The sequence below is a fragment of the Patiria miniata genome, unplaced genomic scaffold, assembly GCF_015706575.1.
Source record: "Patiria miniata isolate m_02_andy unplaced genomic scaffold, ASM1570657v1 HiC_scaffold_10, whole genome shotgun sequence".
In the NCBI taxonomy this organism is placed as follows: Eukaryota; Metazoa; Echinodermata; class Asteroidea; order Valvatida; family Asterinidae; genus Patiria; species Patiria miniata.
Window position 1 is genome coordinate 21,592,965 of NW_024037048.1, and position 13,511 is coordinate 21,606,475.

General features: G+C 43.7%; 2 protein-coding genes across 3 annotated transcripts; one reads left to right on the plus strand and one right to left on the minus strand.

Moving 5' to 3' along the window:
- Positions 1-134: 134 nt before the first annotated feature.
- Positions 135-8,536, minus strand: LOC119739936 (F-box only protein 22-like). Of its 2 annotated transcripts, XM_038215090.1 has the most exons (6): positions 8,492-8,536; positions 7,812-7,960; positions 6,123-6,279; positions 4,363-4,564; positions 2,129-2,465; positions 135-1,219 (listed from the first exon to the last, which is right to left on the minus strand). In XM_038215090.1, the coding sequence occupies exons 2-6, from the start codon at positions 7,943-7,945 to the stop codon at positions 781-783; spliced, it is 1,269 nt and encodes a 422-aa protein (XP_038071018.1). In that variant the 5' UTR covers positions 7,946-7,960; positions 8,492-8,536; the 3' UTR covers positions 135-780. The 2 variants fall into 2 exon arrangements, with proteins under 2 accessions (XP_038071018.1, XP_038071009.1); XM_038215081.1 differs by lacking the exon at positions 8,492-8,536 and having other exon boundaries at positions 7,812-8,091.
- On the plus strand, positions 8,262-12,487 carry LOC119739927 (periplakin-like). Its single transcript, XM_038215071.1, has 7 exons — positions 8,262-8,565; positions 9,426-9,486; positions 9,869-9,973; positions 10,377-10,514; positions 10,611-10,667; positions 11,123-11,255; positions 11,554-12,487. Exons 1-7 carry the CDS (start codon positions 8,435-8,437, stop codon positions 12,384-12,386), a joined length of 1,458 nt encoding a protein of 485 aa, XP_038070999.1. The 5' UTR covers positions 8,262-8,434; the 3' UTR covers positions 12,387-12,487.
- Positions 12,488-13,511: the final 1,024 nt, after the last annotated feature.

Consider the following 13,511-nt stretch of genomic DNA (forward strand, 5'->3'; position numbering starts at 1 on the left):
TTCTTTGGTGATTTGTTGATGTGTCTGTACATGGCAGTATTAACCAATGAGCAAACTTTTCTCACAAATGTTTCCATGAACAAAGTTTTGGGTTCAAAACTGAAAAGTGTCTTCCTGATATGACATCACAGCAACAGCGCCCTCAGTTGTCTGAAAAAGCATGGACAATGTTAAAGAAGTGCACTTTCACATAAAATTAACCAAAAAGGGATCTCAAATAATATTCATATATTTAAGAGTGGAAATTTAGTTGCATAAAATGTTTCTTAGAATTCACTACAGGGACGTTTAAGTAAAAGTATTGCCATTGAACTTGTGACACAGTTTTTAGATTGCCGCACGATTCCAAAAAAAGTCGGGCAACAGTATTTTCAAAATGGTGGGCGGAGGTGATTCAACAGCTGTTTCATGAAAAAACAAAATCATACACAAACAGCCGTTGTAAATACTGTTATTATCCTCGTCCAAGATGTTTAGGTTTAAAAAGTTGCGCAGCTCTGCCAAGTTTTGTGAATCGTTTTGTTAAGTTTATTGCGCAGCTGTGCCATTGTGTACGTCCTACGCATTGCATAAGTTACGCACTGTTTCGTGAAATGGACTGCTGGTCCTTCCTTACTCCCTTTTTGTAGCCAAGCGAGGGGGCACTTCCGCACAGATCTCGATAGCAACAGTGTCTCAAGTCTGGAGAGTTGAAAGTTCAAATGTCAACAAGTCAGTGGACCAGTTATTTTCCTAATTTCAAGTGCAAATTAAAGAGATCACTCACTAATGCCTCACTATTCAGCCAAATGACAGCAAGCATACTACACAAGTGAACGACTTCTCCAAATTCTGCAGTTTCTTTAGCGCATTCCTGTGCCTGAGGTCTGCCGAGTCTCGGTCTGCACTCTCCTGCACCGATCTGCCCAGGGTGAAGTTATCGCAGCCGTACTCCCCGCCCCCAAAGAACCCCACAAGGGGCGTGTCGGGGAAGACCTCATGAAAGGCTCCGCTTTCCACATCCTCGGCCTGGTAGAAATGGCGCCCTCGCCCAACGCAGCTGAACAAGAAAGCCAGGCTGTGTTTCCCTGGCAATCCCAACTTCTTGAGTTCCTGGAATTTTGAGCGAGCTTTGTCCCGGGCGGTGACACTGTTATCAAGAACCACAGATGCTGCCCTAACGTTGGGTCCAGAGAACGTCACTGTCAGACAACTGGGCAGTTTCTTGGAGTTTGTTCCCCTGCAAAGAGTGCAATTTGACATTATTTAATCCAGCAATACCCATGATGATACTAACCATGGTCAGCTATATGATCCATCTGGAATCTGCAAAGTATGTCTCTCCAGAAACATGTTCTAATAGAGACACGTCCAAGTCTACATGTTTGACGTTGTTTTTGCTTTCTATTCCTGGTCCAAGAGAGCCAGCTTATAGTCCGCCCTGCCCTGCAAACAGGACCCTGGGATACTCTGAGGAGCTTCACAGAATCTTGTGAAGGAAATGACCTATGACCTATGTATAAAGCATCTGACTGCAGCTGTTCAAGACTGCAGTTAGACAATGGGCGCAAATGCTATCCAAAAACTTCCCACAGAAATGCACACATTTCATACCGGATGTGATTTCTTTTTCATAGCGGACTATGTGGACACATTTTGAGCGTCGCATAATGCAATCATTGACCGAAACGGAGCCTGAGCAAGAGAACGGGAATCGCAAATATCATACATTATATCGCTTTTTAATGATAACAAAAGCATTTATGAACTGGAATAAAAGGGTAATGAATCAGTCTTAACGGCCGTTTGAAATTGAAACCTTGCAGGATCATGGCCGTGATGACTCGCACGTCACAGGTCACGCGAAATCTATCCAATCAGAGCGTGAATTCATCAGCCTTTCCCAGCGTCCTGTTTTCAGGGCGGGGGGTATACGAGCGAACACAACGGTCTGCACACGGTCCGCCTCCACAGACAACACAGACTGTGTTAGTGTGTACAAAAGGCACAAGGTATTAGCGTGTTTGGACATCACCCAGAGGCAATTTGAAGCAATCTTGATGTCTATAACCCGTCATAGCCATACCTGTGCACAAACACAGCCAGTGTGTGTTATCACGGCCTCCGGCGCGAACTGGTTAATACTTACGTTTCGTTAGTACGAGTCTGATCAACCATGCCGACGTTTCGTGCGATCCCACCAGCGATGACAGGCATCGTGCCAAACTCCTCCTGGAAGCCATGCTGCAAGAGTTCAAGGAAGCGGCCCCCTCTCTGGGGGCCCCCGCTACTGAAGACCAGAACGCATTTGGTGTCTGCTGGCATGCCATGCCTCGCAACGTAGGCCTCCATCTCTGACCTGGTTAATTTGTTGCGATAGTGTCGCTGGCATTCCACCGTCACTCCATCCATGTTGGGCAGCAGGACACAGGCCGTTCCCCAGCTACCCTCGGTTTCCCCCGCAGGGCTCAGATCAGGCTTGCATCCTGAAAACAATCACCAAAGTTTCTGATTCAATTGATTCAGAAGGAAGTTCTTTAAAGCCCAAGTCCATCATTTGCAGCTATCCAAAAAAGTAACTGGCGTAATTAGTGTTGAAAAACATACTGGTTGAAAGATAGTATGGGGACTAAACTCCCTGTGAAATTATCCTTTCTGGCAAGCTCTCATTTTGAAGAAATCAACGAAAGAAGGCATTTCCAACCGTAGGAAAATTTAAATTAGTTGTTCGTTTTGTTAATCGGCGCAGCGCGCACAAGCATTGGAACGACGCACAGGCGCGCGCGGTTGCTATAATTCGTCGGATCAGTGCGCGACATCGCGTAAAGCTGTAATTCAAAACAATTCAAAACATGATTTAGCAACTTTTGATTTGAAATTGAGATCCTAGAATGCTGTTTTTCTCAGAATATAAAGCTGAAGCTGAGCTGAAACTTCATCAAGTAATAAGTTGTTCAGTATCCTTCATTAGATTTTGAACACTTTTGTTGCTTCAAACGAACAAAATGCACTAATTACAAATGATGGACTATAACTTTAATGCGTTTGTGTACGAAATGGGCCTGGTTGAACCCATTCATTGGCATTATTGGGTAATCCCATTTGACAGCACTGCCAGCTGACAAGTGGCAGTACGTCAGTCCATGAGTCAGTGAGATACCGGTAGGTACAAAGAAGACTTTCAGTGTACCTAACCAAAATAGAATGTGTCATGACTAGCAACAGGGACTAGCTTAGAAATGGGTGGGCAGCCGTGTTAGTCGGGCAGTGTTGCGTCACTTGTGTGTGCCTCACTATAACTGTGTAGCTCTAAAGAGGCCTGGGTTTGTTGCTCCATGCTTTTACTTACAAAACAATAACACTACAGAAACACAGTGACATAAATCCATAGAGCCGCGGGGGGTACGGTAGGAGCATAGAGCTATATTTAATTACTAGAGTGCTAACTTCGTGTACAAAGTAATGCCTGCTGGGCGCATCGATGTTTGTGCACAAACATATGGAGACCTAGAAATTTTGTACGGCTTTTGTACGGCTATTTGCATATCTGCATTTGTATTCCAAACCGGTGCGTTATCAAAGCCAATACGCCCAAAACCGAAACGCACGATCAGCAATTGAGCATGTCATTTTGCTCTACGCAAACAGCGCAATGCATGCGCGTATTCGCTGCAGATGCTTTTGCCGTAACGTTTTTTTTTTAACCGTAATGACGCGCTTTAGTTGTTTGCGCATGTTCTACTTGCGCGTTGCATGTAGAGTACACTTTCAAATTTCAATCCATGTAATTTCATTATGTTCTACAAACATGCACATAAATTCAAAATGTCTGCGCCCATGCAGGATGGCTCGAAAGCGTCTCCGCGCGCAGAGTGAGGAGTTAGCGCTCTAGTAATTTAATATAGCTCTATGCATAAATCAGACCTAGGACCCAGGCCAGTAGAGTAACCCTGGAGGTCATGACAGGTTGCCTGAGTCTATAATGACTTCACCAGATACCATGAACACTAAACCACACCAAGTTTGGTTGAGATTGCTGACTGATCACGTACAAAACAATAACCTTCACGACACTAGAGAAACAACTTGACTTATGGCCTAACTCAAGGGCTACCTACATGTAGGACCAGGGCCTGGCCTGTCATGACCTGTTGTCTGAGTCTAATCACTTTAGCAGATCCCATGAGCAACAGCCACATTGATGACAGTACTTTCAGTTAGCCTTACCATACACACACACGGACACACAGAAGGAATACACGATCACAATATCTCCATACGGCTTAAACGCCAGGGGGATAAATGGGAACCAGTACCGGCCAATTTCGGTATGGATACCCATGTATACCCCACCCCTATTAATTACATGTACTCCCTCCTCACCCATTGTGCCGTCAGAATGCACGAACACGACGGAACTTTCCACTGGCAATTTGGAGCGGACAGCTTCCAGCGATTTCTGTAGCGTTTTTCTGGTGCCACTGGAATTGGCTTCCTCGCGCCCAAAATCGGTTCCCTCCTGGAATTCGTCCAACGACAGACATTCTGAGAACACGATGGCATGGCGGGGTAGGCTTCCAAGGGTCTGCATCAGAAACGGACAACCACAATAGGACAAAGGTAATGATACTGACGCCACTATACGATATGTACACCAAATTAGGTACCGTGAACTGGGGTTCATGGTAGTCATGGTAAAAAATGTGAGACTCAATATTGTATGAGAGTCAGAAAATGTAAGATAAAGAAAACATGCAATACAAGAAAATAGACTAGCACATGAAATAACCAGTCCAACAACCCTTTAATACAGTACTGCATCAATCAACTGTGTCAACAGAAACATCTGGTACCTATGGACTCCGTGCACAAGTACCCCATCAACGGCCAGAAAAGGAGAGTTGGGGTTACCTAGACTGGTTCCCAATCCATCCACTGCGTATTTCTAATGTATGCAAAGTTATTGGAGGCTGGTTTGGTCTCGGAGACCATCGCAAGTTGATTTTGAAAGTATTCGCGCGCCGACGATGCCTGACGCTCACGCGATGCGACGGTGGTGCGACTATAACTTTTGCACATTCAGGAAGTTGTACGTACTGCACGCGCGAACCAGTACAGTACAGTATGCACACGCTGTGTGTCCCATCAACGGAGCTCTCAAAAGAGGTAAAAACGCGCCCTCTTTTGTCGCATTACGGAGCCCATAGTTTCTATTTCTACACATTTTTGTAGTCATACCACCAGACTACTGATGAGGGGTCAATTTTATTTTCAAAAAAGTTGGACATGCAACTAGTTTTAGACCTCAAATTCAAATCGCTTGGCTTCACTCTCAGGTGCAACATGTTAAAGAAAAGTCTCTCGAGACTTACAAAATTGAATTGAGACCTAGAGTTTGGCTGGTGAAATACTGAGGACCTTGTCTTTGCCTTATGACAGTTTTGGAGAATTTTGTCAGCGAAAGAGTGAGCAATATTGGCCTACTTTTGTTTTGCATGTTTTTCAGCACTCAAGGTGTCAGGTCTCTGTCGGAGTTGTAATGAGTCACTGTTTTTGTGACTCGAGTCGAGTCGAGTCATTAGGGCAAGAAGTTTGAGTCGAGTCGAGTTACAGTGTGTAGTCGAGTAGAGTCGAGTTGAGTCAAGTATTTAGCTCGAGCAAATTTGAGTCACAAATATTTGAACAGTATATACAATAAATAAACACAAGAGAGAAAATCAATTTTGGCGTTTTGAATTTTACACTCCGGCTACTACATGTGGTGGCACCACATTTGACTCTCAATGAAATGAAAACGGGGTGCCAGGTGATCGCCATTCAACTAATGTATGTTATATGTATACATTATTAGCGAACATTCTAACGTGTCATGAACAAAACCGACACTGGCGTAAGTCATTGCAAATATTTTTCACAAAGTTTTATTTTTGAGACTCGAGTCTTGTAAGCCTTCCTTGAGTCGAGTCATTCTCAGGATGAGGAACTCGAGTCGGGTTGAGTCATTTACTCGCAGGGACTCGAGTCGAGACATTTGCCCTTAGGGACTCAAGTCGATTCACCAAAATTGTGACTTGAGTCAGACTCGAGCCGAGCCATTGAATCAAGACAATACAACTCTGGCTTCTGGTTGGCTGTACATGTACCTTAAGGCAAGCATTCAGATGAGCTCCAAATGGCCCGAGTTGATCCTCATTCCCATGACTGACTTCCTCAGCCTCGATTCTACCAAACGTTGCCCAACCTATCTCCTCTCTGTGATGCAAAACTCGCTTCACCTCTGCGTACCATGCTTTGCACACTCTAAAGAAAAGGAAAACACATATTTTTGTATCAAAGAAAAAGTTCACACAGTTTGTAAGTTTTGTAAAAACTGAAAAACTTTATCCAGATGCTACTTTGTCCATTGTATTTGTAAACAAAGTTGGGCACAAGCAGTCAATTGCGCTGTGCTCGATTTGGACCTAACTCACCCGGAGTGGAACTTTGGTACCCGCCATACAAGCTTGTACGGAGGGTACCTAGCACTCCACTCTGTAGAGCTAAGTTGGACCCAACTTACTGCCTTTTTAACATTTCGACATGGTCTGGCAAAGCTGTGGCCAGACCATGTCGAATGTTAAAAAGGCAATAAGTTGGGTCCAAGTTACTCGGACTTATATAAGTCGTCCTGAACAGTCGACTAACGTAAATGGTTCCTTCACGGCTAGATGTAGGGGTTGGAAAAAATGTTGCAACCTGACACAACGTTTTTCTTCATATAACCTATCATCTCAATGAAGGTCAGTTATTGCAAAAATGATGATAAGACTAGTAAACTGGCCACATTTATGGGACCAGTCAGGTTGCAACATTCTTTCCTAAAAGTAATTTTCTATCGAGTATAAAGAGGGCGAGTAATATGCTTCTAAAGCGTAAATCAACTACAAACATGACAAATAAAGCCTAAATAAAAAATGTGAAAATCAAAATTTGACAAAGTTCTACAAGTACAAACAAAGTTCTCCTATTCGGATCGGGTACTCCTAGCCCCACTGGTGTGGCCGCGGTATGCTGCGCTGAACCTCTGGCCACACACCGTGGTAACGCGCACTACTGAGGACGTTTTCATACAATTTTCAGGCAGTTTCTTACATATGGTTGTATTCTATGATGTCCCATCTATCACTTCTGGGATGCTAAGGTGTAATGATGTTCAATTTTCCGAGATATTCTTGAATCTTTCTGGAGCCCATATGCACTCGTGAAACGTCTGGTGATGGCAGCCATTTTGAATGTGACAAGAGATGACCTCAAGCTGTGACGTCGCGTTTATGCAAATTGCTTGTCGAGCGAGGGCGCGAGTTGCAAATGCGACGGCTGTTTCCTGTACCATGCATTTATCGTCTGGGGCCACGTGCAGTCATCTCTATTCAGGTTCAGCGCAGCATACCGCGGCCACACTAGTGGGGCTAGGGTACTCCTAGAATTATGAGGCTCCACGTACTCCTCATAGTTCTAGGAGTACGGATCGGGTACATCACCCCATCATGTACATGTTCCAAGCATGCCAAGTGTGGCCGAATTTACGGAGTTAGTCCAGACAATTTTTTAGTCCGAGTAACTTGGACCCAATTAACTTATCGCCTTTTTTAACATTTGGAGGTGGTCTGGCGATACTATCGCCAGACCATGTCCGAATGTTAAAAAGGCGATAAGTTTGGTCCAAGTTACTCGGACTAACAATTTTTATGGGGCTAGTACTAGTGACAGTACTGTGCCTAGGCCCTATGCCTTTTTTGTGCAAAAATTTCACTGTTTTATGTGAACTAAATCAATCAATCAATGATTAATACCCAGAGCAAATCCCTAATGTTTTCGCCGGCAAAAATGAAAAAGTTCTCCGGATGAACTCCTGGCTCTCAGTCAGAATCCAGCAACTCGAGAAATTTGGTGAATTTCCACCTTGAAAATTCCCATCTCGCTCCATTTCGCCCCGTAGTTTCTTCATGCGGAAGACCAAAAATGCAAAATGAAGGACAATACTAGTTTACACAATTATTTCACTCGCATTCGCAAAACCAAAACAACAGCTGAAAATGACAGGCGTAGAGTTCAAAGGTCACAAAATAATTAAGTTATGGATATAAAAATATAACATGTTTTCCATCATTTTAGAAATAACTATATTCCAAAATTTAGAATAAAAGAAATATGAATATGTTTTTATTCAGATTGAGGTCGTAAAATCCATAGCCAAATAAACATATTTATATTTTTGAAAGTTATTGTTTTTATCAGTTTGGAACGAGCCATGTTGTCAGAGAAACGAAATGGGCGCTGCCATTTTGACAGTTTTGGACGAGTGGCTTGTTGAAGTTCATTAAAATTTCATTTTTGACCGTTTCATTGAAGTAAATGCAAAATCTTCAGGAAAACTAAATGTATGGGAAACACGTGAAACTTTCTGATAACAATAATGGGCCATGGAGCCAGCACGAATGTGAAGAAATTAACGATCAGTCAGAGTGCTCACGGATCACCGAGGAAGTCGAATGGGGAAGCGGGAGCAGCGGACGAAGAAAGGGCGCCGTCCCCGGCGAAACTCGGGTAGGCTACGCGCTGCGCCACGCTCGCCTAGCGCGGTCGGGGCTTGGGGGGGGGGGGGGGGGGGGTCAGACAACTCGACCGTTGTTGAGACAACGGAAAAAAATATTGCAACCTGACGCTAGGCCTACCTTCAAGATTGGAACAGAAAAATACCATACTTTTTTGCTTATCTTCAGATCTTGTTCTCACTCAGACTGAGAGAGTCAGAGAGACAAGGAAATGTAGGACTAGGAATGTGTTGATAAACTAAGTAATAGTCTTTAACTAGAGAGATTTGTAGGCAAATGTGTGGCCAACTTAGTTAATTCGAAGTGGCTATAGTTACAGCAGCTGTTGTTTAGCGCCCTCTACGATACTTTTTTGATACACACGCAGGTATATAATTATTTGTTTCCCCACGTTTTAGCGAGCAGTGCGACAGCTCAGTCGATAGAGGGTAGGATTTTGCACCGTGAGGTTGCGGGTTCGCATCTCAGTTTTGCACTCGAATTTTTTTCCTTTTCTAACCTGAGGCTTTGGAGGATTTTTTTTTAAAGGGAAATAAAGTCCGAATTTCATAACGTTCAAATTCACTTTTTTTTTTCCTTCTAATGTTATATTTTCTTCTCATATTTTTATAAAAGTTGCAGTCTACCGTAATGATAGAAAATGGGAAGCGCGTTACGGCTGCCGTAACAATAGCCACTGCGTAGTTAATTTGTACATGTCATGCATCGGTTGAGGGCTTCAACTGCGATAATACTAGGGCGTCCTGTCTAAGTAGCAACCAAGATCTGTCATCAAAATGTAAACAAAAACAAACATTTTTCATTTCCATTGTTTGTTGTGATTTTCCTTTCTAAAATTCATTCTTATCAAAGGTGGACAAGATCTAGCTCAGATGGATGCATTGTTGAAAACCTGAATACAAGTAAAACCAAGGTAAGTCATTGTGGTAACACAAAAGATTCGCTTGTACCCCCGCTCTAAAAACAGGGCGCTGGGGAGGTCTGATGAGCTGCACAGAATCTTGTGAAGGAAAAGGACCTGGCATTCTGGGTAACTTATCCTGACCTATGTATTGACACATCTGGCTGCAGCTGTTTAAAACCGCAGTTAGCTAATGCGCGCAAATGCTATCCTAAAACTCTTTCATAGAAATGCACGCATTCCATACCAGATGTGTAATTTACATAACTAAGCCTTGCCAAGAAAAAGATTGATGTCCAAGACGTTTTTATAACGATGAATATGTGTAACTGTTTGTATTCATTTATTGTTGTTGTTTCAATTGCTGTTCTTAAAATCTGTTGTTGATGTGTAGGTAGAGCTCTTGGAACAGCAATTGGAAGAATTCAAGGAGCTGTTCCGTCATGCGGATGTGAAAGCTGAAGAAGCCCATGCTAGGGCTGTTACACTTGAGCAACAGGTAGGATACATCCTGGACAGGATACCATGATGCTAAACTTGTTATCATTGGGTGAGGGTCAGAGAACATCTCAGAAGTCAGAACGATCCTGTTCCGTATGAAACATTCCTTTTTAGGAACACTGTGTGTTCAGGCCATTCCTGAGTAATCAAGCACGTGAGATCACCAGCCGTTCCTGGGCTGTTCCAGTAAGAACAATGCATGTTCCTATAACAGGCGCTTGTACCCTGGTTGAACTTTTGAAGCACCCTGACTTAACAAAACGACACAGATCAGTCTCAGGATCAAGCCTTAAAACAGTTAAAAATTACTTTATTTTCCTACCTACGCGACCTGCATAATTTCTTGGGTGTTACAGTAAACACAATTCTTTTTCACTTAATGTGACCTTTTTGGGGTGTAGATGGCAGAAGTTGAGGGCACCAACTTTGAGCTTCTAGATCGAGTATCAGAACTCGAGCAACAACTGGAGGAATCTAAGGACCAGACGTCACCTGACGCGGAGAGAGAATTTTCTCAAATGTTACTGGAGAAAGATCAAGTGAGAACTCTGTTTTGCGTTATTTTTTTACATTTTAGGACACTGATTCTCCTAAATTTGGTTTATTTTGAGTTTTGTGGCGTTCTCTTTCTTCAGATTGTTGAAAAGCAGGAACAGCAGATCAAAAGTTTGGAGGAAGACTTGGCGAAAATGGTGAGTTCTGTCGTGCTTCTACGTAGCACATTTGTTATAGAGATTCATGGCTTTGAAATAGTACTAGCCCTGCGTACAAATTCCAGTGACCATCGTTCCAGGCTACCCAAACTTGCTTCCTAATTGGTGAAAAAAATCTGTGAAAAATTAAGTGACCTAGCTGTTGAAATTTACATCAAAACACCTTTCGGTATTAATAAATATAGGATCACATTAAACCGAGTCATCATGTGGTTTTGTTTGTGTTTTACGGAGTGATAGTATGCGTGCGCAATACACTAGCAATCGCTGCACGAACAAAGGTTGGAGAAGCTTAGCACAGTATAGAGCTCGAGGTGGCGCAGCGCAGCGCGGCGAGGTACCGCACATATGTACACTAGTATTCGCGTTCACATCGTTTAGATTCGTGAGTATCAAGCAGACTTTTTGTTCTGTTTGTTGTTTTCTAATTTCAGCGCATCAAACTCAAGAAGAGGCTGCGGGCCGCGCAGACGAAATTGGCCGAGGCGAAACAGGAGGCGGGCCTCAAGGTCTACAGCCTGAAGGACCAACTCACGTCGCTGCAAGAGGAGAACGCAAAACTCACGGGTGAGCGGCTTTGTGGTTGAGTCCATCACAAGTCAGTCACGAGGAATGAGATTGATAATAAGAGAAGGAACGAGTCACATTTAGACTCGACTAAAAATCCAATTTCCCATCAAGCACCATGGACAAGTAGTTAGACAACTGCACAGAAGGTTGTGGGTTCGAGTCCCACTCAAGTTATAAGCCCTCAGAAAAAGCATCTAAAAAGGCCAACTACTCAAAAGCAGCTCTGGTAACTAAATTTGTGAGCAGTGCCTAGCTTTGCTAAAGTTCTTTTCCAAATTCATGATTTCATTTTTAGAGCGGTTGGACAGAGCTCATCAAGTTTCCAGTGCGCGGAGTCGTCAGTGTGGTGCCGTTCCCGCCACGCCCATTGATCGCATCACTGAAGACACGCCCACGGAAGATGACGGGGATTGGGAAGACGGTCGAACCAAAGTCATCTTGGAGATTTCTAGTCAGCTGAGTGCCCAAGAGCAAAGGATATCGGAACTAGAGGAGGCAGTCCGAGAACGGGAACAAACGATACAGACCCTGCGGGCACAACTGAAGGCACACCCCCGTCCTCCAAGTGGGTCACAGAAGAATCAAAGCGCAGCGTTCCGCTCTCGAAGTGCAGAGAAGAGATCAGAACTCCCTGTTGGTGATTCCTCAAAAGAGACTGCTAGCGACGAAGACGGATGTCACCAGTCTTCTGTGAGAAGGCAGAGAACCTCTTCATCATCTAGGAGAGAGGGTCATCGGAGCTCCTCGTCGGGGAGACGTGAAACATCACAGGAGCAGAGACCGACAGATAAACCATCAAATGGCAGTTATTCAAACCGTGAGATTAGGAATGTTAGTAGTGCCAGCAGTGGGAGATTGAGACAGCAATCGGCAAACAGTCTGGACTCGGCGATATCAGATCGCAGCGACTCAAGCAGCGCAAAGGCCTCCTCCGCTGGTTCCAGTCGGGAGAGACGCAGACTCAGAAACCAGCGAGTCCGTCAATCATCAGCCGACGAGAGGACCACTGCTCAGTCAGAAATCCAACTGCATGATAGGGATTCGGGAATCGGAATCACATCGGATGCGAAATTAAAAGACGATGATGATTTAGAGCAGATGATGGAAGACATTGTTGGAAACAGTTGATGGAAATAAATGCAATCTACTTTAAATCCAATTCTTCTCTATATCTGCCAAATTGAAGTGATAATAAATTCATATGAAATCAGGATTTTGTGGTAATGTCAGAGTGGATTTGCAGTAAATATTTGTCAAAGCCTTTCATCAGTCCAAATGTAGTCTCGGCCAAAGAGGCTAGTGATCGATAGTGGATGGTGCACATAGTGCTCCCTCTAGTGGCACAACAATAAGACCAGCGCGCCTACTCACCCTAACATCTTTGCCATTTCATTTCAGCGGTTTAATTTTTTCTATATTTTCTCCCTAGGCTTTCCTAGGGAAGCAATCAGCGATCAAGAAATGTTTGCCAGACAGTTGTAAACATAAAGACTATATACGTGCGGATCCTGGGGATGTGTAGCGCGCGCCGGCCGTGCACATGCTGTAGGCGCATGGTACGCGTATAGAGTAAGGTTGCAGACCAGTAAATCGGTCCGAAATTGCCTACGCGGCCAAATCACGATTTGCATGCCCTCAAAATCTTCAGTATTTGAGCATTCTGTGGGCCATGAACTTGAGGGTTTTAAAAAAATATGGGTGGGAGCCGTGCACAGCTACTGTGAGTTTGTAGTTCCGTTCAATTTTAATGAAACTGGGCCCTTTAAAGCGCTCTATTTTACCATAACGTGTAGGCATTGTTTTTCAAAATGACGATGGGCTTCAGGACAATTTTCAGGGGTGATCATCTTCGGATGGAAATTTCTCCTGAAAGTCATCAGTTGACCCCCCCCCCCCCAAAAAAAAAAAAAATGAATAGAAAATAAGATGACGAAATAAGCTTTAATTTGATGTGTGTCTCGAACACCGTGGAGAATTGTGAGTATTTTTCCCAAAAATCCAAAGTGGGAGCATTTGCCATAGTGGTCTAGGGAAGTTTATTTACTGGCCTGCAACCATATAAGTCCGACACACTCATCAGTCAGATGTCGGAAAATTTCTTTTCAAAACGCAGACCGTTTGGCTTTAAAAACGGCGAAATTGTGTAAAAATAGCCAAACACCAACTCCCTGATTATTGGGCCTCCATCTGAACGCAGGCTTGATAAAATTACGGTTGAAAAATTGGTCCTATTTGCCTGAGAAAATGGATGGA